Source organism: Ambystoma mexicanum, chromosome 12 (assembly GCF_040938575.1).
Source record: "Ambystoma mexicanum isolate Mex_15411 chromosome 12, UKY_AmexF1_1, whole genome shotgun sequence".
Taxonomy (NCBI): Eukaryota; Metazoa; Chordata; class Amphibia; order Caudata; family Ambystomatidae; genus Ambystoma; species Ambystoma mexicanum.
The window spans coordinates 692,296,368-692,321,690 of NC_090936.1; the positions used below are offsets into that span (position 1 = coordinate 692,296,368).

At 47.5% G+C, this 25,323-nt stretch overlaps 1 protein-coding gene across 2 annotated transcripts in view; it reads left to right on the plus strand.

Moving 5' to 3' along the window:
- GTSE1 (G2 and S-phase expressed 1) overlaps nt 1–25,323 on the plus strand; it is a 1,052,868-nt gene that overhangs the window by 347,989 nt on the left and 679,556 nt on the right. For both annotated transcript variants that reach the window (XM_069629229.1, XM_069629230.1), the window contains exon 4: nt 11,428–12,079. In XM_069629229.1, the coding sequence (XP_069485330.1) occupies nt 11,428–12,079 (652 nt within the window). The remainder of the gene's footprint in view (nt 1–11,427; nt 12,080–25,323) is intronic.

A 25,323-nucleotide genomic window follows, 5' to 3' on the forward strand; every position in this document is an offset into this window, starting at 1 on the left:
GGTTTCTTTACCAACGACGAGAGGCCAAGAGAGACGGTCAGCACGGTGCTGTTGCTCGACATCTGAGACGAGGGGCTGGCTATCCTCAAGAACCCTTCCACGACACCCACCAAGAGGGACAGGTACGAGAAGAAGTACCGGGTCCCCAATGCCGCCCCTTTGTGCCTCAGGGCCCAGCCCACGCTGGACTCTGTCGTCTCGGCAGCGGCCAAGATGAAAGCAGCGGGTGCGGCGCCTTCAACTTCCACTTCCCCACCGGACAGCGAGGGCAAGAAGTTGGACTCCATGGGACGACGAGTCATGTCGGCGACGTCGATTAAGGCGGCCAATGCCTTAGCGATTGTGGCCCGTTACGACCGGGAGCTCTGGTTCAAGATAGCTCCTCTGCTAGACTTCCTACCGGACAACAAGAGGGCGGAGGCCCTACAGATTCTGCAGGAAGGAGAGGTGGCGTCGGATCACGCCATAACGGTGGCAACGGACATTGCCGATACTGGATTTCGCCAACTGGTCAACAAGGTTTGCCTCAGACGAGGATGGCTCAAGGCGACGGATTTTCGCCAGGACGTCCAGACCAGAGTTTTGGACAAGCCGTTCGACGGCAACAACCTGTTTGTAAAGACGGTGGATGAGTCCCTCCAGGCCATCAAGATAGACACGGAAACAGCCCGAGCCCTAGGAGTCCTTCAGCAACGGCGGCCCTTTCGGAGCTCTGGAGGCAGACGGGGAGCCTCCAAGGATCCAGCGGCAGCTCTTCTACTTACCACCAGGCGTCCCACTTCTCGTCCCAGGAGGCCTACAGAGGCCGCGGCAAGCAAGGAGGGTCTCGCCGCCGTCGGCAAGGCCTCTTCCAAGCAGGACTGAACCGGCCGTTGCGTTGGGCCCCCACCGAAGCACCCCAGTGGGAGGCCGGCTGACGAAGTTAGTCGACACCCTGGCACGCGGACACTCGCTGGAATTTCAAAAGTGTCCTTGCATTCCTCCCGTGGCTAGGAAGGAGAATCGTGTCCCTCAACTGCTGTTGGAGGTAAGGGCGATGCTCAGGAAGGGGGCCATCGAGCTCGCTCGTCCCCAAGAGGCTCCGGAGTATACTCAAGATACTTTCTCGGCCGAAAGAAGACAGGCGGTTGGCGCCCCATCCTGGACCTCCGTCGGTTGAACAAGTACATCAAGGCACAGAAATTCAGGATGGTCACCCTCCAGCACGTGCTGGGACAGCTGGAGGAGGGCGACTTCCAATCGTCACTGGACCTGGAGGATGCTTACTTCCACATCCCCATTCTAAAAGGTCACAAATTTCCTCAGATTCGTAGTCCAGGGGCGTCACTACCAATTCAGAGCCCTGCCGTTCGGATTAAAGTCGGCACCCAGGGTGTTCACCAAGTGCCTCGCACCGGTGGCGGCGCGGCTGCGCCTGCAAGGAATCCACGTCTACCCCTACCTGGACTGGCTAATCCGTGCAAGATCAAGAGAACTCCCCGTCGAACACACAGCGAGGACCGTCCGCCTGCTCACGGAGCTGGGATTCGCCATCAACTACCCCAAATCCCATCTGGTCCCGTCGCAGGTGGCACTGTTTCTGGGAGCGAAGCTCGATACAGTGAAGCGATTGGCATCTCCGTCGGAAGAAAGGACGAAGGCCATTTTGGGCAAGGTGCAGTGCCTGTTAGCCAAGGATGTGGCCAGAGTGAGATCCATCAAGTCCCTCCTCGGGATGATGTCCTCGTGCATCTACCTTGTGCCCCTTTGCAGACTTCGGATGCGTCCGCTAAAGAGCTCCTCGACGCCTGCTGGTTTCAGGCGGCAGGCTGCTTCGAAGATAGGATCCCGCTCTAGGAGTTCCGTCGGACGATTCTATGGTGGGGTGCCTGTCTGCACCTCTCGGCAGGCAGACTTTCAGGCCCCAGCGTATTGGGAGACAGTAACGACGGACACCTCCCTGGAGGGATGGGGGGGGCCCACACCAGAGATCTCCACGCAAGAGGCCTCTGGCTCCCGGAGGAGAGGTCTCTTCACATCAACATCCTGCAGCTACGAGCCATGTTCTGGGCGCTCAAATCGTTCCTTCCGTCACTCAAAGACAAAGTGGTGAGCATCTTCACCGACAATACCACCACGATGTTCTACATCCAGAAGCGGGGAGGCACCAGATCCCCAGCCCTATCCAAGGAGGCCCAGGATCTGTGGCACTGGGATGTCGCCCAGGGGATGTTTCTGGTTCCCTTCCACCTGGCAGGAATAAAAAAACACCCTTGCCGACTCACTCAGCAGGGAGCTGCGCTCGTGCCACGAGTGGGAACTACGCCAGGACCAGGTGGATCGGCTCTTTCAACGATGGGGCAAACCCCAGATCAACCTGTTCGCGACGGCGACGAACTCCAAGTGCCAGAGGTTCGCCAGCAGGTTCAACCAGCCGAGGAGCATGGGCGATGCTTTCTCGTTCCCTTGTGACGGCCTGTTCCTGTATGCGTTCCCTCCGTTGCCGTTGCTGCTCCGTCTCATCAACCAGCTCAAGAGGTCCAGGTGCAGGATGATCCTCGTCGCACCGGCGTGGCCAAGACCGATCTGGTTCCCGGACCTTCTGCACTTGTCAGCGTCCCCACCTATCAAGCTGGCGATGGACGCGGATCCCGAGAAGGAGGCGCCATTCTCCATCACGACCCGGTGTCGCTGAACTTGCAGGCTTGACTCCTGCAGCACTAGAGTTTGGAGGATACGATATCCCGGCTGACTGCAGAGAGGTTCTTGCAAAAGCCAGGGCGTCCTCAACTCTCAAATGTTATGGACATAAGTGGAAGAGGTTCTGTCTGATGCTGTGCACAGAAGATTAACCCTCTGCGGATTACGGCCCCTCAAGTATTGCCGTAACTACTGTCGCTGACCAAAGCTGGACTGGCTCACGCCTCCATCAAAATACCTCTGTCTGCGATCTCCCGATACACCAGAACTACAGGACTGGCGTCCTTGTGGTCTCATCGCCTGGTGAAGGAATTCATGAAGGGACTAGTCCGATCGTTCCCGCCGGTGAAGGCCCCTGCCCCGGCGTGGGAGCTCAACGTGGTGCTGACCAGGCTCATGGGGGCCCATTCGAGCCTATGCACTCGGCGCCGTTGAAGTTCCTGTCGTGGAAGACAGCATTTCTTGTGGCCATCACCTCCGCACGACGAGTGGGAGAGATCCAGGCCCTATCTTGCAAGCCTCCATACTTGTCTTTTCACGACACGAGGGTGGTGATGAGGACGCACCCCTCCTTTATGCCCAAAGTGCCGTCGGACTTCCACCTCAACGAGCCCTTGGTGTTGCCAGTTTTCTTCCTGTCGCCTTAGTCTCCAGGCGAGAGGACTTTGCTCTCGCTGGATGTGGCTAGAGCGCTGAAGTTTTACGTGGACTGCACGAAGAGTTTTTGGAAGACGTCACAGCTGTTTGTGAACTTTGGATCTGTGAATCAAGGGAAGGCTCTCTTGCAGCCGGAGAGCCATCTGGAAATGGAAGCCTTCATCATGCACTGTCACTGGTTGGCAAACCGACCGCTGCCCGGCCGTCCAAGCCCATTCGACCAGAGCGATCGCTGCTACCACGGCGTTCCTGTCTGGTGTGCCCCTGTTGGACATCTGCCTGACTGCTACGTGGAGGTCGACGCACACCTTCACGAGATTCTACTGCGTCGACCGGGACTCCAGGGTCGGCCAAGCAGTGCTGCGCAACCTGTTCACTTAAGACTAGTCTGGTGTGGAGGTATGAGATGCTTAATGTTGAGTTGTTGTATTGCTTAATGTTGAGCGTGTTGCCACCTCCCGTGGTTGTGCATGTGTATACTGCCATGTATTCCTAGATTTATGAGCATGTGAATCCATGCCAGACCCCATGCTGGAGAAGGAACAAGTTACTTACCTGTAACTGTTGTTCTCCAGCATGGGTCTGGCATGGATTCACATGCAAACCCTCCCGCCTACCCCTCTGCGGCTCTTCACTTGGTCATACTGCCACTTCACGTGCTACCAAATCTGCGGATGGCTGCCAGGGGAGGGGCTTAGGTAGAGGGCAGTCATTGGCTGGGGGCAGTATGACCCAGAGATCAGTGATTGGTTACTACTAAGACAGATCAGAAACGAAACTGATACTGATTTTATTTTCTTTACTGAGGATTCCTGGCCTTATGGGGAATATTCATGAGCCTGTGAATCCATGCCAGACCCCTGCTGGAGAACAACAGTTACAGGTAAGTAACTTGTTCCTTAGAATAAACATGACATCACAAATATTCTATGCAGAGTAGTTGACCCCTTCCTGGAAGGATAGGTGCAACACAATAACAGAGGAGAGAAGAGTCATCCAGGGAACCAGGCTAAGCCATTGTTAATGGGCAAAAGTCTGTGGCTGAAGCACTTCTTGAAGGTGAGAAAGTCTTTGCACAATGTTTTTAGAAGTGTGTAGTGAAGAAAGAAGAATCAAATGTAGGGCCACAAGCCGGGATACTTGTGAAGTAGAAGCTACAAGCAAATCTACAATGAGGTAAGTTCAGACTTTACAGTACCTTTAGGTTGAAGAAAAATGCTGCAGATGACTTCTGTTCCTGTGCAGTGCTGCAGATCCTGTTGTTCCTGGCCCTCAGTCGTGGGTACAAGAGGGAGGACTTCTGGGGGACTCCTGTACCACAATGGGACTGTCACCGATGGCAACAGTGTTTCAGCTCCTTGTGTCTACCGCAAACAGCATCACCGCAGTTACTGGCTGTCGAGATGGGCTTTCCTTGCTTCTGGGGTCCCACACTCAGTTGGGGCTCAGGCTTGGTCCTTTCTGCTTCCTGGAAGTCCAGAGGATCTTCCTGGAGCTCTTGGCCGACTTAAAATCAACGCACACAAACTGGTGGTCTTCTCCCTGGCTATTTGGTTCCAGCAGTGACTGCGAATGGAAATTCCACCAGCTCCGAGAAGGATGTCCAGGTTTCTTACTTTAGTGTTGATTGGTCCCACCAACTCAAACCTGCGAAGACACCTTCTCCCCTTATCTCACCCCCATAGAAACCATCTTTATCCACATGTTACACTACACCCTCTGTGCAATGACAAGGGTTGTTGTAGAGACCCCCAAACAGACACCATACCCTGGGACTGACTGTCTCCCAGGGCATGTAAAGTCCCCATTGACTTTACTAGTCAATCTTCGTGAACGAAACCAGTACAAACCATCTTACTATGGCGGTACCTTATGTTCATTTTCGAGAGGGTACGGTACAGTTGAGAGGCACCGTGCATATGGGGAGCCTCTCATATGCAACTTATCTCTATATCCCCTTGTAGCATAGCACATAGAAACCATAGACTCCGGGCACGACTACCCAAAATATTCGAACCTGTTCAATACAACATTAACTTGGATCACCTTTGACCAAAATGCCCTTTGGAAACTACCACTCTTCCCAGCTGCAAACCCCGCCCTAAAAGAAATAAGTCCACCACCAACCGACTTGCCACCGCTAACCGGAATCCTACACCACAGCTAGAACCCGACCTGAAAAGTGCATTAATCAATGCTAGATCTTTAGTCGCTCATGCTACAGACATAGCAGACACTATCCTGGAAAAGGACCTTGAATTCATCGCCATTACTGAATCCTGGCTCCATGAGGCAGCAGGTCCAGCACTAACGCTAGCAGTCCCAGACAACTATACTATCCTTAGAGCTGATAGACTAGACGCACGAGGTGGTGGAATAGCGATCATCGCCAAAACCAATCTCTCCATGAGTCACTTCTACACCCAACCTCAAAGCCTGCGAATCTCTCTCCATTAAACTACCCACTGCCAACTCTCAAACTTTAAATATCCATCTCCTCTACAGACCCCCTGGCCCAATCAGCACATTAAATGAAGATATTACCACTGTTATCTCTGAGAAGCTAAACCCCTCACAAACCTTAAGGCTACAATGATATCAATGATATCAATGATCACCAGGCCACCGCTGTAGCCAATATCCTGGCAGAACTAGGCTTCACGCAGAAAGTGAATATGCCTACCCATACTAAAGGGAGAACTCTTGACTGGATTGCCAGCCAACTGCAACCTCCATTACATCCATCGCCCCCAAAATATGGACGGACCACCACTTAATCTCCTTCACTCTCAATACTAAAAGACCCACCGCTCTAACACTCCCCCTCGCCGCACCTAATTTAACTAGAAACAAGAAAAATATCACAGCAAATATCTTGCCCCATATCCTACCGAATCTTAACTCCTTACCAGACCATACTGACCCAGGCCTTCTAGTGGAGGAATTCAATAAAGCTATGACAACGGCCCTCGACAACATTGCTCCACTTAAAAGCATCTTAACTCTTGGTTTACACCCCACCTAAAAAACCTAAGACTACAGAAAAGAAAATGCGAAACAGTATGGAACCTACATCCTACCGCAGAAAATAAAACTAATCTAATAAATATCTCAACGCAATACAAAAAGGATATCCTGGCCAAACAAACGTATAACAATAGGATTACCCAAGCCAATTCCAGTATGAAGAAGCTCTTCTCTATTCTAAAGGAATTGGAAACCCCTATTGCAGTACAGGACAACTCCATTAAAGATAAAACTTGGTGCACAAACCTACAGTTGGCACTAACCAACAAAGTAGCCAACCTCCAAACAAAAATTGCTCTAAAAAAAGCCTCATCATCCCAAACCCAAATCCCCCCGAACAAAACGCCAATACATAAACCCAAAGAACTCGCCCAATTCAACTTCTCGAAGGTCTCGGTGATCGAAGTAGAGAAAACCATTCTTGGACTTAAACCATCCAATTGCAAAGGTGACCAATGCCCAGTACAACTGATCAAGGACGCTGCTAGAGATCTAGCTCCCTTCATCACCAAACTTATTAATGCCTCCTTTACTACTGGCATCATCCCGCGCAACTTAAAGGAATCCTGGGTACTCCCCCCTTCTTAAAAAATAAACATTGGACCCCAACATTCCCACTAACTATAGGCCCATCACCACAGTGCAATTCTTACCAAAAATACTAGATAAAGTAGCATACACCCAAATTCAGAACTTCCTCGAGGTGAACCATCTCCTTGGCGGCCGCCAATCTGGTTTCCACCCTCAACATGGCACAGACTGCCCTCATCTATTTAAAGGCCCAAATAGACTCAGAGACGAGGGTAAATTAGCATTTCTCCTCCTACACGACCCCTCAGCCGCCTTTGACTTGGTGGACCACAAAGTCCTGTGTAATCACCTGGACTCTGCGGCCCACTTTTTAGGGGAGGCTATAGTCTGGATACAGTCATTCCTCAGTGACAGAACCATGAGGGTATTCTCCCCCTTGGCGGCAGCAGACCCAATACCCATTATGTGTGGAGTGCCCCAGGGATCTTGTGTCTCGCCTACACTCTACATTTTCAACAAGCCACTCTGTGACGATCTTGATAATCTGGGTATCACCTATACCAATTACGCGGATGATACCCAGATTCTCCTACCACTTACTGGGGATTATGGGGAAGATCTGGCCTTGGTGAGCAGAGTATATAGCATCGTTCAGGCATGGATGGCCAACCATGGCCTATGCCTGAAAGATGAAAAAACAGCTTATCATGGGCACCGCTGCTCGCATTTCTAAACTCAACCCAAATTACTCAGCATTCATCATCGATGGGAACACTATCAAGGTCGCCAGAGAAGTAAAAAAGCTGGGTTTCTACCTTGGCTCGACCCTATCCCTAACCAAACAGGTAAACTCACTGGCCTCAACCATGGCCTATACATGTAAATTAATATGAGCTGGGAAACAATTCCTATCAGATGACATTTGCCTAATCCTCTCCAGAGCGACTATCCGATCAAAATTAGATTATTGCAACTCCCTCTACATAGGGGCAATTAAACTGTCAACAGAATACAAGTGCTCCAAAATAATGCACTCAGAGCGGCCCTAAGTATTCCTAGAAGAGTACATATTTCTGAAATAAGACGGAAACATAAATGGCTTTCTACCCAGGAAAAAATTAACTTCAAATCTGCCTCCCTCATCCACAAATGCTTAAATAACAAAGCCCTTGTTACCTAACAGAACGTTTTACCAGAAAAATCACCACAAGACCAATAAGAACAGTCAGTCCCAACTGCCTTCTAGTGCCTAGTTTTAAACTGACCACTATTGGAGGGTCCAGCTTCCCAGTCAGGGCAGCTCGATTGTGGAATTCCCTACCTCACGCTCTGAGATCTGACCAAACGTTCAACAAATTCAGAAAGAACACAATAAAATGGCTTATTGAGAATGCTATGTAACCTGCACTCTCCCCACGCACCCACCACATGTACTGTACCTGATAAAGATTTGCTATCTTGTAAAAGTCAGCTATATGATGACCTGCTGTCTGCGAACCGTTTTGTATATGTACTGTACTGCCTTACCTTCACCCGTGGAGCTAAGAGAATTGCTTTTACCATGCCCCGTACAGTTATAACCTTTGTAACCATTTTGGATATGTACTTTACTGCCTTACCTTCACCCGTGGAGCTAAGAGAATTGCTTTTACCATGCTCCGTACAGTTATAACCTTTGTAACCATTTTGGATATGTACTTTACTGCCTTACTTTCACCCTGTGGAGCTAAGAAAATTTGTTTTTTCCATGCTCTGTATATTGTAACTTCTGTAACCAAGTTGTAAGCCCTCTTGTCAAATGCGCCCTGCTACCTCAGGGTCTGGTGCGCACAATAAATAAATAAACAAAACAAACAGTCCCTCTCTCAAAGTTTCTGGCTGGTGGCAGTGGTTACTACCAAAAATATTCGACCGAGAATATTTCCCTATGGGATTTTCCCATTGTTCACGGCTACCACATTTACTGACAGCCTCTAACATGCTGCCGGTTTATTTTTATATCCACTTTACTCTGGTAGGTTTTATTTGCCAGAACTTTGATATAAATTCTTTCTCGTGTCTTTCTCTAAACTCCTAACCCATGTCGGGGATCCTTTGTTTGTCCTTTTGGCGGGCTTCTGCCAAGCCCCGCTCCTTTCGGCGCCACTGAGTCTGGGGCGGTTCCATTGTGTGGGAGGGGGAGTAGGACCCCTGGACAGGGTTGCCTCAGCTACCCATGTCGCACTCTGCCCTGATAGGCTGGAGGGTCTCCCTCCAGGATGACCACTCCACTGTGAGTGACAGCTAGGATGTATGAATGGGGATCTTTTTGCATAAAAGCAGGGTCTTGAGGACTGGAAGAGCAGACGTCGCCCCTGGAACTAAGAAGCCGAAGAGGAGAGAAGCCAAAGACCTCTGCAACGACTGAACCACCGGTGAAGCCCTGCTGCAGCGTCTCACCACTTTTCTCCACACGATGAGCGAAGATCTTCATCTGCAAGAGCCTTCTTCCCTTGAGCTGGTGGGGCCAACCAGTTTGCCAATCGCCTTCCTGGACCTGCCTTGGTCGAATCGCCAGTACCCTGTACTCTGAGACCGGATAGCCAGGCACCGTCCACCCGGACTGCAATTTACAAGAGCGTACCTTTTTATTTTGTTTGGCAGCACCGCGGCTGGTTTCATCCCTGGGTAGTGCAGTGACTCGAACCTTCCTCCACGACGAGAATCTCTTCCTCTGCTGGATCTCCCGAACTGCAGAAACCACTGCCACCGCTGGAGCCTCTTCTTCATTTTAAGGTACTTTGTTCCGCCAGGCCACCCTTTTTCGTTGGTAGCAGTAAGTGTTTTTTAAATCCCCCTACCTACCTGTTGGGATGGCCGCCCCATCTTCTAACATTGTCTTTCACCTTCTCACCCACCTTTTCGAATCATTAACCAAAGACTTGACTGCAGCTACAAGAACATTTTGCTCCTATGCCCTATGCCCTTTGCCCTGTACCATTAACCATGGCACAGGCCCACTGACTCTGGCTAAATGTGTTAGAACTTCCTTCTCAACTAGAACTGTGTTGGTTCACTTACTACTTACCTTTTTCTTCCCATTTTTAAAACTTGTGAAGTGCCATTTTGCTCGGTTTTCATTTAAGTATTATACATGCTAAAGTACTGCCTTGCCTAAACTCGTTCACAATCTTTTGGGAAGTCATGCTAGGGTGTGTAAGAAGATGTTCCTGTATAACTTGCATTTTCCCTCCCTTGTGAGACATTGCTAGAGTGCCATTTGTGTTTGGTTTTCACTGTGCCGTTTTGCTCAGTTTTCACTCTTGCTCAAACTGGTCTACAATTTAACTAAGGAGTTGTGTATACTTTTCCTGACTGATTTTAACTTGCTTTAAAAACTGATGTTGAACTGGAAGGGTGTAATAAATATTATTTTTTAATACAAAGCTTTGGTCAGTGTTTCCTTGTGCCATAGTGCTGTAGCCCTATTGTGTAAACCGTGAATACTGCTCATCTCCCTCTTGAGATAAGTCACTGCTTAGCCACAGCTACCAACTAAATCCTTGTGGTACGGACTGATACCAAAGGGGATGTATTGCTCATACCTGTAGTCTTAATCTTCTGTAGTGCTCCCTAAGGGAACTGCACAGGATTCTGCCTAACAGCTACCACCTCACTAGTATTCTTGTGCTATTGTGCATGTCCACACCATGTGCCACTAACCAGCTGAGTCGTGTTTACATCTGGGGCAGTGGTACGGGTGATTTCTGTGTCAAAGACCCATACAGGATCACACTTAAACTGGATCAACTTAAAGCATGCGTTCATGAATACCTTGCTAATTTGCATGTATATTTCCTCCCAGTCTGACGACCCAAAAGTTGCCTCAATGTCACGCTCCCACTTGTTTTGTCCTTTGAGCTGTGGTAGGTCCCACTATCCTGTAGTGAGGAGGTTCATCTTGGGAACTGAAGCGTGAGATACCCAAAGCTCCTAAGCAAAAATTCTACCACATAATTTGGAAAAGCAGTGTAAATGGCCTTCAAGATATTTTTGAAACCAGGTTTCTGATCTTATACAGGACTTGGTATGATTTTGTGTGGGGCCTGATTCATTGAATTTCCTTATAAAAATAAAAAGGTGCCACAAGCCGATGGCGAGCAGTGTGATCTACTTAAGTCCCAGGGGTCTATACGCCTATGTTGTATTTGAACATCACATACAAAGTCAGTGTTTTAAAAGGAATGGCTTGGAGTCTGGCTTAACGAGGACCAGTATAGTTGGAAACAAATTAGTTCTAAGCATATCTGGGAGGTTTACTGAAATTTCCAGGCAAAATTCTGGGCATAAATGGACTACAGTGCTGAGTTGTGCCGGATGAGTCTTATCAAATAATTCACCATGGCACTGATGATGTAAAATACTTATTTTTGCTGGACAGGGCTGGGTTTTTCTGACCTTAAATATTTATTTGACTTTCTTTGACGTGCTAAACAAATGAAAGTTGATTCTACACTAATTATAACAATGCATTTGATATGATTTCTCTAATAGTGGAAAGGAAGATGGTGGTGGTGATGATGAAGTATTTATGGGACCAGTTGGACATAAAGAAAAATGTGTAGCAGCCTGTGTTGAAACACAGAAAAATGAGGCAGAACCGAAATCTCCACCACAGCTCCGTAGTGACCAAGCAATGTGGAGTCCTCTTAGCGGTGACAAATTTGTAGAGATCTATAAAGAAGCTAATTTATTAGCGTGCCAACTGGAACATTGCAAAGAAAATCAACGAAACCAAGCAAATCGTTCTGCAGTGAAAAATCCTGCAATAGAGAGGTTTGTGCAGGAGTCGAAGTTCAAGCTAAATATCTTTCAAGGTGGACAAGAAAATACTCCAGTTGCCGTTAAAAGGGAGACCTATTGTGTGACTGATAGCCCCTTTAACTTGCTACCATTAGCCATTCAGCAGCGTTTGGATTTTCCTGTTGAAAACCAATGCCCGTCACCGACTCACAAGTCAAGTCCACTCAAAGCTGAAACTCCTAAAAAAACGTCTGCCTTACCTTTAGAAGAAAAACAAAAGACTAATGGACTTTACAGTGCAAAGCGTCCTGTGACAACTGCTGAGAGAAAATTGCCAGGGTGCAAGTTGCAGTCTGCGAAAGCTGTTCCAAATGTATCAAACAGCCACCTTGGTGTTCCAAAGGTAACCAATACTATTCACCTTTTCGCTATTCCTACAATGTCTTGTTTCAATAATGTTTGCCTGTTTTTAAATGGAAGATTGTTTAGCTGCAAGTATAGTGTAAAAATACAAATGCCTGAACAGAAATATGTATGAGCACATTTAGTCTTTCATCTTCTACCCGTCTAATTTTAGTCTCGCCTGTCTCTTCTCCATACAACTTGGATAACGAAGTGTTAACTGTCCTTGCACACCAAATCCCTGATCTCCGAAGACTGCCTTATTTCTTAGCCTACGTGTCCTTGTGCCATGTAGTTTGTGTCCAAATATGTTTAATAATCCATGCTTTAATCGACTGAGCCATAACACGCCACGGTGTGAAGGCGTTCATGTTTAGTGAAATGCACGCTGAGATTTGCTTTTTGCAAACTGTATGCTTTATTAGACTTTCAATTGTGTGGGCCGAGACAGTAACCTTGACTTGAGTACATGATGCACTCTTACTGCAAACAATCCGCTATGACTCCACTGGGCTTTCTGGGATGAGCGCCAAATGTACCAATGATAAATAACAGCGATGACAAGGCCCTCCGAAGAACTACAAACTGCAGTATTTTCTGTAGTTTAAATGGGATGGATGCTGCCCGCTAACAGTTTTGTTGGGAATATGCCTAGTATTGGATGAAGTTTCGTCCTTGCCAATTGCTTACACAATTTGTTTTGTTGCTGATTTGTTATTTTTGTTTTGTTTTTAGAACGTTTTTCAGTGCTGGGTGAACTTTGGTGATTGTAGGTGTGGAATGGGTATGGCCCGAATAGTATAAAATGGAGTAAGTTTGTGCCCAGCACACAGCTGTTCAGGGTGGCAGAGATGGCAAGAAGACGAGGGGAAGGTTGGCTGGAAGACTGAAGAGGGAGCAGAGGTTTTCCAGCTAGGAGAGTCCAGCTCCCCTCTTTAATAAAAAAATATATATATTAACGTGGCTGTGTAGTTATGGTTAAGTTGCTAATCCCACAGGAAGAGCACTTTTTGGGCGGCTTATAACTTCGCTCCCCCTGGACGAATCCTCACAAAACTTTGCAAAAAAAGTATATGGCCCACTCTGAATTTTTTTTGTAAAGTTTAGTGAGATTTGGTCCAGGGAGGTTCCCAAAATGTCTTTTTTTTTTTTTTTTTTCTTCCATTGACAGAATGGGGAAAAACTTTGCTCACGCATGCAGCCCAAACTGCTGGACGGATCTTCATCAAATTTGCTGCAGGAGCAGCGGCTTGGTCCCGAAAACGTGCTTTTGTAAATTTGGTGAATATCTGTCCAAGTTTTAAAAAAAATGACCAAAAATGTAGGTCACAAAAAATTAGTGATATCTATGTCCGCTCTGCAGACACACGACCCTGTTCGCTCTGCGGACAGGACAACGATCGGTTAATCGCCTTGCGTCATGTCCGCGGACATGCAACGTGTCCGCTGATTGGTGTTGAAGAGCGTGAAGTGCGTCAGATTTTTGGAAACGCCCACCATATTGGATTTGCGGACATCTGCCGGTGTCCGCGAACATCGAGGTAAAAACATATTAAAAACATTGCATTTATCAAATAATCTCTGGGGAGATGAGGGGTGATGAGGAGGGGATGGGATATGGCTGTAAGAAGCAAAAAAGTGTTTTTTGCTGCTAAAGTCCGTGAGCAGTTCGGATGTTTGCGAACGGTCCTGAAAAATTCATGGACACCCCAGAATTACAGGGTTGGTGAAATGCACTTCTTGAATGGCTTAGAACTTTGGCGCCACTTAATAGAACTGCATGAAATGTTGCATGTATATTTCTAACCTGATGAGTTTACAAAGTTTGGTGGGATTCTGACATGAGGGTCAAAATTAGAGGGGGCTGCCAGAATAATGTAAAGGCTCATAAATTAGGTGCCATTTGACAAATCTACATTTCATTTGGCAAACTGATAATGGATGTAGATATACATGTTTTTGCAAAGTTTGGTGGGATTCTGTCTAGAGGGAGCAAAATTAAAGGGGGTCCCAACATATTGTAAAGGCGTATAAATGCGGTGCCATTTCACAAATCTACACAAGGCTTGCAAAAAGATTATAGATCTAGATATAAATGTTTTCGTAAAATCAATGGATTTTGTCAAGTGGGGGCTAGGTTATATGACGATGTATGTGCATACATTTGACACTTTTGAAAAAATAAAACATGGGTGGATTTCCAGCAAACTTGCGTAAGGAGCATTGGCAAGGACTTGCAAGCATGGTTTTGGAAATGTACCAGTGTTTTATTTTTTGACGAGTGTCATAATGTAGCTACAAAAAATAGCAGTATGCCTTTTTAGTGACTGAGGGGTAGCCTGTGGTCTTGGACAGTGGGCAGATTGTCTGGCTCATGGAATAAGGTCATGATACGGACAATCTGGCTACTGGCCATGACCACAAGGGACGAAACATAGGATTAAAGTGGGCATGTCCACCTGGTACTGGCTTTGTGGTAGTTATTCGAAATTAGGATAGATTTGAAAGGCAAGAAAAATGTGCTTGTGGTAATATGGTCCTAGGGTTCTCTATTTGCCTTCTGCAGGCTGCCATGGAAAGCGAAGAGGGTCCCTGTATGAAACCTCCGCCTTCCCTTTTCATGGTGGCCATCTTGGAAAATAAATTTCCTTCCTACACCGGGGTGCTGCAAGCGTCCCGGTGTAGGAATTTTGATCATCTTTTTTAGTACCCCAGGTTCCCGCTCTGGGAACCTTGGCTGCTAATGGCCTTCATCCCCCATTTCAGGGGCTGGAATGGGGGGACTAATGGTCCAGAGACCTTGTTATCCACCCTTGCTTCGCTTGGGCTGCTGGGCCGGTATCCACAGTTCCAGTCCCTGGAACGGAGGATGAACGCCACAATATTACCATTAGCATAACACAAAATGCGAATGGAAATGTTGGAAAATCTTATTGAGTCTATGTACTTTACTGATAAATATAAAGTAGATGGAGTCTATACATCTTTTTTTTTAAGTTCTATTTTTTAACTATGAATGATGGTTCCTAAAGGAACACTTGTTTTGTTTTTTGATGCATTCTGTTTGGCAGGAGAGCTTAGAACGAAAGGTCGGGAGGGAAATAAGGGAAGAGGCACCAAACAGTAATATGGTGGGGCAGGTGGACAGGGGAAAATGTTGCACGTGCTATTTCTAAGGTAGGGGGCAGTGTTTTTCATGCTCCTTGATTACAGCAGTGGTGGTGTCTCTTGGGGAGGGATGGCATTAGCTGATTCTATTTTAAGATAAATAGCAGTTTTGCTAAAAGTATGTACTAGATTGTTAATGGATGAGTAGGAATAGGTGTTGGAGCTGTGCAAGGGAAATTTTGAAGTTGAAAGTTCCTAGATACAACATGCAGTTCCGTGCTTCGCGGACAGTTTGCATCTTATCGTGTAGTGCGTATGGGTTCTTGGACACATCATGCCGCGCGCCAGCGTATGATCATGTGGCACTCTCCGGAAGGTCTGCAATGAAGTCAGATGTTCGTAGACATTATGGTTAAGTTGCACTAATAACCTATGAAATTTAATGAAAAAATGGTGTTAAGGGGAACGTTATGGTTCTGTTTCACTAATAACCTATGAAATTCAATGCGAAAACGTTAAAGGGACGTTATGGTTCCAAGTAAAACCAAAAAAAACCTGAAATTCGCCAGTTATGGTAAGCTAAGCAACATAACTCGCGCCACCACTGTGCACTGCTAAGACTAACACCCAGGACATCAAAGATGACACACAAATGTCATTGATGACATTGCATATCTGGCTCACTCTTCCTTTACTGATATATCTAGGCCAGTAACAGTCAGGAACTAAAAATTCAAAAAGTACTATATTTGTAGACTTGTACTTCAAATATGTTCTTACAGTAAATCACTTAGGGTCCACTCACAGCATATGAAACATATACAAAGGGGAAAACACAGACTTCGAAGAAAGCAATGCTTTCTATGTATGAGGATGATTAGTAAGGTTGTCAACACTGTCTTATAGTTCTGTTTTTTTATTACTGTACTTTCCCTGGATATGCTCATATTTGTACACATTGCACTTACACTACTTTCATTAGGGCCTAGTCACAATATGTGATAGTTATACATAGGGAAGTAGTAGCTTTGAAGCAGAGCAATCATTTCTGTGCATGAAGATAATCAGTTAGGTTACTTCACTTTCCCTTTATATGCTCATATTTGTATGTGAAGTTGTCTGTTTTTTGTGTGCAGTAATGCAATAATGTAGTAAGTGAGTTTTATTAGGTACTTATTAAATGTTTCACAGTATGCGAAACTCTAAGAAAGCATTTATCATTTTAGTATTTAACATGGCAAGATTATTAATATTGCATCTCCATCATGTCTCCTGCAAACTATGCCTATGTTACTACATGTGTACGTTAGAATATTGGAAAAAAATTCATAATACAATGCTATTTGGATTAATTCATTGCTTAATGCACTACGTACCTCATGATGTTTATTCCAATGAACCTTGACACTACTTTTATTAACATTACAATAAGAATCCAATGTACAGACTTTTCATGAAAGGTAAATGCACATGTGATGTCATCTTTGATGTCCTGGGTGTTAGCTTACCATAACTGGCGAATTTCAGGGGTTTTTCGGTTTTACTTGGAACCAGAACGTTCCTTTAACAAAGTTTTTTTCACTGAATTTCATCTGTTTTTAGTAGCGCAACTTAATCATAACGTCCCTTTAACATTTTTTTTTCCAGTGAATTTCATGGGTTTTTACCAGTGCATGCTATCTTCCTACAACTTAGTAAAATCATACTTACCCAATAGAGCAATTTGTGTCCCATTTACAAAGTGTCACCTTAGAACTGCCATTTCCCACCTTATGGAATCATTTTAACACTTCTATACACATTTTGCAACTAATTCAACTAGTTTTGCACCCGTAAACGTCGGCGAACATCTGACTTCATAGCGGACCTTCCGGACAGTGCCACATGACCATAAGCTGGCGCGTGGCATGATGACGTGTCAGAGAACCTGTCCGCACCTCACGATAAGATCTCTGCTTGGCAGACAGTTTGGAACTGCATTTTCTACTGATCTAGGAACTTTCAACTTCAAAATTTCCCTTGCACAGCTCCAACACCTATTCCTACTCATTATCCATTAACAATCTAGTACACAGTACATACTTTTAGCAAAACTGCTATTTATCTTAAAATGGCATCTGCTAATGCCCTCCTCCCCAAAAGCCACCACCACTGCTGTAATCAAGGAGCATGAGAAACACTGCCCCCTACCTTAGAAATAACACACACGCAACATTTTCCTGTCCACTCACCCCTCCATATTAGTTTGGTTCCTCTTCCCTCATTTCCCTCCCCACCTTTCGTTCTCAGCTCTCCTGCCAAAAAAATACATCGAAAAACAACAAAAGACATTATTCCTTTAGGAACCACCTTTCACAGTTAAAAAATAGAACTAAAAAAAACATGTATAGAATCCATCTACTTTGTATTTCTCAGTAAAGTACATAGACTCAAAGATTTTCCAACATTTCCATTCGCATTGTGTTATGCTAATGGGAATATTGTGGCGTTCATTCTCCGTTCCAGACACTGGATTGGTGGATATCGGCCCAGCAGCCCAAGTAATCAGCCCAAGCGAAGCGAGGGTGGATAACAAGGTCTCTGGACCATTATCCCACCATTCCAGCCCTTGAAATGGGGGATGAAAACCATTAGCACCCCAGGTTCCCAAAGCGAGAACCCGGGATGCTAAAGATTTTTCTTCCTACACCGGGACGCCTGCGGCGTCCCGGTGTAGGAAGGAAAATCCTTTTCCAAGATGTCCACCATAGAAAGGGAAGGAAAGGGTTCCATACAGACCCCTCTTAGCTTTCCATTGCAGCCTGCAGAAGGCAAAAAGAGAACCCTATGACCATATTACCACAAGCACATGTGTCTTCCCTTTCAGATCTATCTTAATTTTGATTAACTTTACCACAAAGCCAGTTCTTGGTGCACATGGCCACTTGAATCCTATGTTCTGTCCCTTGTGGTCATGGCCAGTAGCCAGATTGTCTGTCCGGGTCATGGAATAAGGTCATGATCCAATCTGGCCACTGCCCATGGCCACAGGCTACCCCTCAGTCGCTAAAGGTATACCGCTATTTTTATAGCTACATTATGACACTTGGCAAATAAAACACTGGCACATTTGCAAAACCATGCTTGTAGGTCCTTGCCAATGCTCCTTATTGAAGTTTGCTGGAAATCCACCCATGTTTTATTTTTTTCAAGTGTCAAATGTATGCACATACAATCATCAAATAACCTAGCCCCCACTTGACAAAATCCATTCAGACTTTACGAAAACATCTATATCTAGATTTATAATCATTTCGCAAACCTTTGTGTAAATTTGTCAAATGACACCACATTTATAAGCCTTTACAATATTTTGGGGACCCCCCTCTAATTTTGCTCCCTCTTGACAGAATCCCACCAAACTTTGCAAAAAACATGTATATCTAGATCTATTATCAGTTTGCCAAATGTAGTGTAGATTTGTCAAATGGCACCTCACTTATAAACCTTTACGTTATTTTGGGACCCCCTCTTATTTTGCCCCCTCGTGACAGAATCCCACCAATCTTTGCATACTCACTCAGAATCAGGTCAGGAATATACATGCAAAATTCCATGCAGTTCCATTAAGTGGCACCAAAGTTATAAGCCATCAAAGAACTGCATTTCACCAACCCTGTAATGCTGAGGTGTCGGCGAACTTTCACAGGACTGTTCACGAACATCCGAACTGTTCGCAGACTTTCGCGGCAAAAAAACACCAGTTTTGTTTGCTTCTTGTAGCCATATACCATCCAATCCTCATCACCCCTTACCTCCCCAGAGATTATTTCATAAATTTGACAACTGCAATGTTGAGTTAACATGTTTTTACCGCGATGTCCGCGGACAGCGGCGAAACGCACGAATCCATGATGGCGGGCGTTTCCAAAAATCTGAGGCACTTCACGCTCTTCACCATCCAATCAGCGAACACGTCGCCTGTCCGCAGACATGACGTATGCTGATTAGCCAATCAGGACACTGTCTGCGGACCAAACAGGGAAGTGTCAGCGGACGAACATGGATATCGCACATTTTGTGACCACCTTTTTGGTCATTTTAAAAAAAACGACTGGACGGATTTTCACCAAATTTGCAAAAGCATGCTTTCCGGAACAAGCCGCTGCGCCTGGTCCAAATTTGGTGAAAATCCGTCCAGCAGTTTGGGCTGTAGGTATGAGCAAAGTTTTTTTTTTTTCCCCCCCATTCAGTGTATAGGAAAAAGACATTTTGGGACCCCCCCTATAACTTTGCACCCCCACCCTTACCGTGGACCAAACCTCACCAAACTTTGCAAATAAAAATCAGAGTGGGCGATATACTTTTTTTGCATAGTTAGGTGAGGATTCGTCCAGGGAGAGCAAAGATCTAAGCCGCCCAAAAAGTGCTCTTCCTATGGAAACAGCAACTTAACCAGAACTACACAGCCACTACTGTGGCGGTGTGTGTGTATATATTTATATATTACTGCCTCTTGACGTTTGAGCAGAATTTGGATTCTGTTTCCGCTGCTTGAGGACCGTGGTCGAAGTGCTCAGCAGCGGTGCACCTCTACTTGTTTTTAAATTTTACTGTTCCTATACTTTTTATTTTACGAATAAACCATTCCAGAATGGTTTAGTTTTAAAGTAGAAATGTAGGAAGCAGTTAAACTTTGCACTGCACTGAACTCGTTGCGCCAAGGCAAAGCTGCTCACCACCTAAAAGAGCAGACCTCTTATTCTGGATTGGCTATATGCTGGCACCATTGATCCCAAAGGACATTTAATTCTTTTTTGATGCATCTTATCCTATTTGTGATACTTTTTTGATGAAAAGCTCATGGTGCATTAAAAGGGGGCTTTTTAATTTTTTCTGAATTAAAGTCCCTGAATTGTGGATAATCCCAGGCATCCAGTCTACTCCAGCACCCTCAACACTCTACCTATTCTTACGTCCCATCCCCTTTCCTCCATACTGCATGGGCGTCCCTTTCAAGGAACGGGAGACGTGAGCTTTTTCACGAGAAAAAACCTTCTTCCCTTTTAAATTTGGAGGCACGTGGTGGTGCGGCCCAGGGAGCATGCGCTGCCCTGGCTCTGCCCTCTGGTGCGAATCCCCAGTCCCCTTTTCCGTGTCGACTGGAACGGGCCAAATTCACCAGCACTCCTGGGTTTGGCGTTGGCCATGTAATTCCATGCGCGAATACTTTTGTCTTTTTTGTGTTTTTTTTTTTTTTTATTGTTAGGTACTCGGCCCTCAGGCCTTAGGCCCCTCCCTGGCACATGTTGACTTTCACAGGGTTCAGCAGGTGTCCCTCCTGCAACGGGCTCTTCCCAACTGCAGACCCCCACACCCTCTGCCTACGTTGGCTTTGCCCAGACCACGGTTGGCAAGCTTGTGGTTTGCTGTCTTCGAAAGCGCTGAAGAACAGACTAGCCAGGTGGAGGGAGCTTTTCCAGAAGTCTCCTCCAGAGGACCTAATGAACTTTGTGAAACATCAAACCAAGCCCAAGGTAGGGCCTTAATTCTCCATTGCACTGTGCAAAGGGGACTCCTTCGAGAGACCGGTCAGGTCCTTCTGCCAGCACGTGCACCGAGGCTGCTGCAGCTACTGGCCTCCAGGCTAAGGGATCCTCCCGGTGACAGTGTTGAGGGACCGGAAGGTCCTTTTAACAGGTCTTCACCCGAGGGGCTCTGCCCTTTTACCGGCACGATGGCCGAGGGGCTACGCCCTAGTACCAGCAATACATTAGAATTGGCGCCTAAACGCAGCTCGTCCTCAGCCGCCTCCTGCTGCACTGCTAGGCAAGGAGATTATCTTGGAGGCGTACGGCAAGAAGCTCTATTCCAATGCGTCCTTGCATCTTCGTCCGGCCAACGTTGACGCCATGCTGGCTGCCGCCATCCAAAGATTATGGTGGGAAATTGCAGACTTTCTCCCGGAACTCCCCATACAGAGCCAATTATGCTTTAAGGTGCGGCTAGCCGAGGCCAAGCTGGTGGCGCATGACCTCATGGAATCCACTGTGGCTCATATTTACACCTCTGGCCGTGCCATCTGTATCGCCAGTGACATAAGGACGACAGCCTGGCTCCGGCCAACAAAATTCAACCCAGACGTCCGGGCATGCAAGTTAGATCTACAGTTCGAGGAGGGAGTGGGGGGGTTTTCTACTCCTCCACGGACGAAGAGCTGGAAAAAAGGTAAACCGCTCACAAACGACCAAGTCTTTATCCATCCTGACAAAGAACACGCCCAAATCGTACACCCAATCCCAGCAGCGCTCTGACAGGGGTTGTACGTAAAGAGGGTTGCTGTCACGATTCATGTCCCAAACACCAGGCTCAGACCAACCTGCCTAGGGCAACAGCATCCATGGGGACATTTAAGGCCCCAAAGGATCACTTGGGGGCTTCCTGGACTCGGTACTGGCCCCGTTGGTGCCAGGCTCATGCTGCCATCACCAATATGGCAAGTTTCAAATTAAGCTAACCACGTGTAGACCGGTCTGAGGCAGGTTGAAGGGACTACTTGCCTGGGGAACTATTTGCTAGGGTGTGGTTGCTGGGACTACTTTACCTGGCGACTACTTTCTGAAGGCTATATAAACCACACCCTCAGTACAGAACACGCTTCGCATTATTCTGCACTCCTGCAGCGTAACGCTCACCGTGTCTTTTACCTTCAGGCCAGTCTTCAGCTACGCCCGTCCAGTTAAGCTACCTGCAAAGGAAGGAAGAGAAGGTGAAGAAACAGAACTAGACTCTTACCTGAAGCTCTGTGTTTTCATCTGCTGAGCTGAAAAGGAAAAGACATCAGGTTAGCCGCGCAGACCGAGAGCCACATCGCTATCCAGTGCATTGTAAATATTTACCCGAGTTGCTCATTCCGGTAATCCAGCGAAGCCCCATCACTCGACTGCCGCCATCCTTCGTCCGCTGCTCCTGAGTCGCCGCACCTGTTGAACATAAGAAAAAACATCAGGTTAGCTGCACATTGGGAAAAGCCCACATTGGACATTAAATTCTTATGCAGCGCGAAAACTCACCTGAAGGCTGATTTTCCTAGCGGTCCTGCAAGGCTTCACCACTCGATCCATCCCGGAGAAATAGTGCCTGCAAAATGCAAAGAACAGCAGGTCCGTCGTGCAGAAGGACAATAGCGCATGTAAAGATTTATCACAGAACACCAGTGTGAACGAACTTTGGAAGACAACTCTGCGTTCTTCATATGTTCTCACCAAAGGGAAACCTATAAGGAAAAGGCACAGAAGTGAGCTTGGCAATTTGAACTCTACGGCGAACCATATCATTGGTATAAAGACTTACCCATTTGACTCAATGTTGTCTGGAACTCTACAGGATCAGTGAAGTAACTAGATCCTTGAACTCTATGCACCCCTGCATACTGTTGCAGGATGGAGAGCCTGCCATTCATAAAACTAAGGTGAGGCATAGCAGAGGGGTGTATTAGAAGGCCATGAGAGGTGGGCGTAGGCCTTTCACCTTGCAGTTGGGTAACATTTCATTTAACCTTTTAGGCGCACCTTTGTGACGGAAGCGGGATTCAGAGGGGGCACGTGAAACCACTTAACATCGGACCAGCCAGTCCCGTTCGCCGCCCCTGTGGAGACCAGGTGAGCGTAATAGTTCTGCTGCTTCCAGGACCGGAGGGCCTGGCAGCCGGACTGCTCGCCGTCTCAGAACTGGCGTAAAGCAACAAAGGCGAGTGGTGTAGTAAGGGCTTTTCCAGTCCCGCTCTGCCGCGACAGCCTCCAAGGGAAAGAAGGCATGACACGCCCCTTCAGGTCAGCGTGTCTCCGGTGGGGGGGCAGGCTTGCTCTCGTGCACATTCCTGGTGCCAGAATTTTGCAGACCTCTGGAACCCCTCTGTAGTATCCACGGGGTACCGCCTATCCCATCCTCTCTTCCCACATCCTCTTCACTCCCATGGGTTGGGACAGCAACTCTTTAGGAGATCTGGTCGCTCATAGAGAGCCAGGCAGTGGAAGAAGTCCCAACCTCCCAGCAAGGATTTGGCTTTTACACCATTCAGAAGAACCAGGCGGGCCCAAGTTGTGCTGGACCTTTCCACCCTCAACCTCTCCTTTCCCCCTGCAAAAATTCAAGATGGTTACGCCAGCTTTTATAGCGGAGATATTGGACAAGGGAGACTGGATGTGCTCCCTGGATCTGAAGGACGCGTACCTACACGTCCCGATTTGGCAGCCCCATTGTTCTTTCCTACGCTTCAGGGTCGTGGGTTACCATTTTCAATACAAGGTCCTTCCTTTTGACTTCAACTCGGCCCCCAGGGTCTTTACTAGGCTCATGAATGCGGTGGCGGCCTGCCTCCACATCTACCCATAGCTCGACGATTGGCTTGTCAGGGCTACATCTCCGGGAACAGTTCACCACTCTTCCCATGCCCTTATGAACACACTACACGATCTGGGCATCTCGCTCCAGCTCAAGAAGTCGCAGCTGCAGCACACGCAGACTGACATTCTTAGGCCTCATCTGGGACACGTGCTCCGAGAAGGTATTTGTCGGAGGACAAAATCTCGTCCATCAAGAGGGCCACCACCCACTTCCTCAGCAGAGAAGTGACCTCGGCATGGTGCTACCAACATCTCCTTGGTCTACTGGCTGCGGTCTCATTAGCCGTCCCGCACACGAGACTAAGGATGAGGAGGCTACAGCTGCACTTCGTGGCCTCATGGAACTAGGAGCGCGGCTCTCAATCCGAGATCAACGTTCCTCCATCACTCCACCCAGACCTAACTTGGTGATCCAGAGGCTGCAACCTACGGAGGGGCAAGCCCTTCCGGCTGCCCACTCCGCAGGCCACATCACCACTGATTCCTCGCTCAAGGGCTGGGGAGCCACCCTGGATGATCTCTCGGTCCAAGGCATGTGGACTTGACAGGAGCAGGATTACCACATCAATTGGCTAGAGCTGAACGCCATCTGGCTAGCGCTCGGGGCATTCCTACCACTTCTCAAGGGCAAGGCTGTCCTCATCCAGATTGACAACTCAACCAGGATGTACTATGTCAACAAGCGGGGAGGCACCAGATCCCCTCTGTGCAGACTGGCAATCAGCATGTAGGAGTGGGCCCAGGAAAACATCTACCTCAAAGCGGTCTATCTCCCGGGGGAATCCCACCTCGAGGTGGACAGGCTCAGCAGGCTGGGAGCAGAAATTACGAGTAGCAACTAAACGACCTCATTAAGGAGATCTTCAACAGGTGGTGTCATCCCCAGGTGGATCTCTTTGCCACCTGGCACAACAAGAATTGCCTTCAGTTCGTATCCTGGCTGGGACAGGGCCCTGGATCCCTGGGTGACGCTTTTCACATCTGTTGGAACGGCATGAAGGCCTACATCTTTCCGCTAATTTAGAGTAATTTGCAAAATCAAGGAGTCTCGCTAACTCCACATCATTCGAATAGCTCCATGGTGGCCGGCCAGGCTATGATTTTCGTAGCTGCTCAGCCTCTCGGCGATGCTCCTGATTCACCTCCCGACGGGCCCAGCGCATCTTCTGGCACAACAGGGGGGCAGAGTCATCCACGCTGCGCCACAGAAACTAGCCCTCACAGCGTGGTACCTGAGCAGGTAACGCTGCGGCACCTCCGCCTATTCTAGGCTAATCTGGAGATCATACAGGGCCCAGTACAAAAGCAAATGGACCAGATTCTGCCACTGGGCAGATTCCAAACCAATAGATTCCCCTGGCGTGCACTTTGGACGATGTACTCTCCTGCTCGGCGCACCTCGCCCATTCTGGCGTGCAGGTTGACACCTGCCGTACTTGGCTCGCAGCCATCAGAACTTACAGGAACTCTGAGGAGGGCATCGTCTCCTCCAATCCCATCGTCCTCATCTGACGGGACTAGCAAGGTTCTACCCAGACGTCAAGAGTCTGCACCCTGTGTGGGACCTTAACATAGTCTTGGGCGCCATGGCGCACAAACCGTTCGAGCCAAGGGCATCCGCGGACATCAGGCTGGTCACCATCAAGACTGCCTAACTGGTCGGCCTCACCTCATAGGGTATGTGACATTATATGGCATTTATAACGCACCTATACACGTGTCAGCAAGGGTCAGCGAAATACAGGCGCGGGTC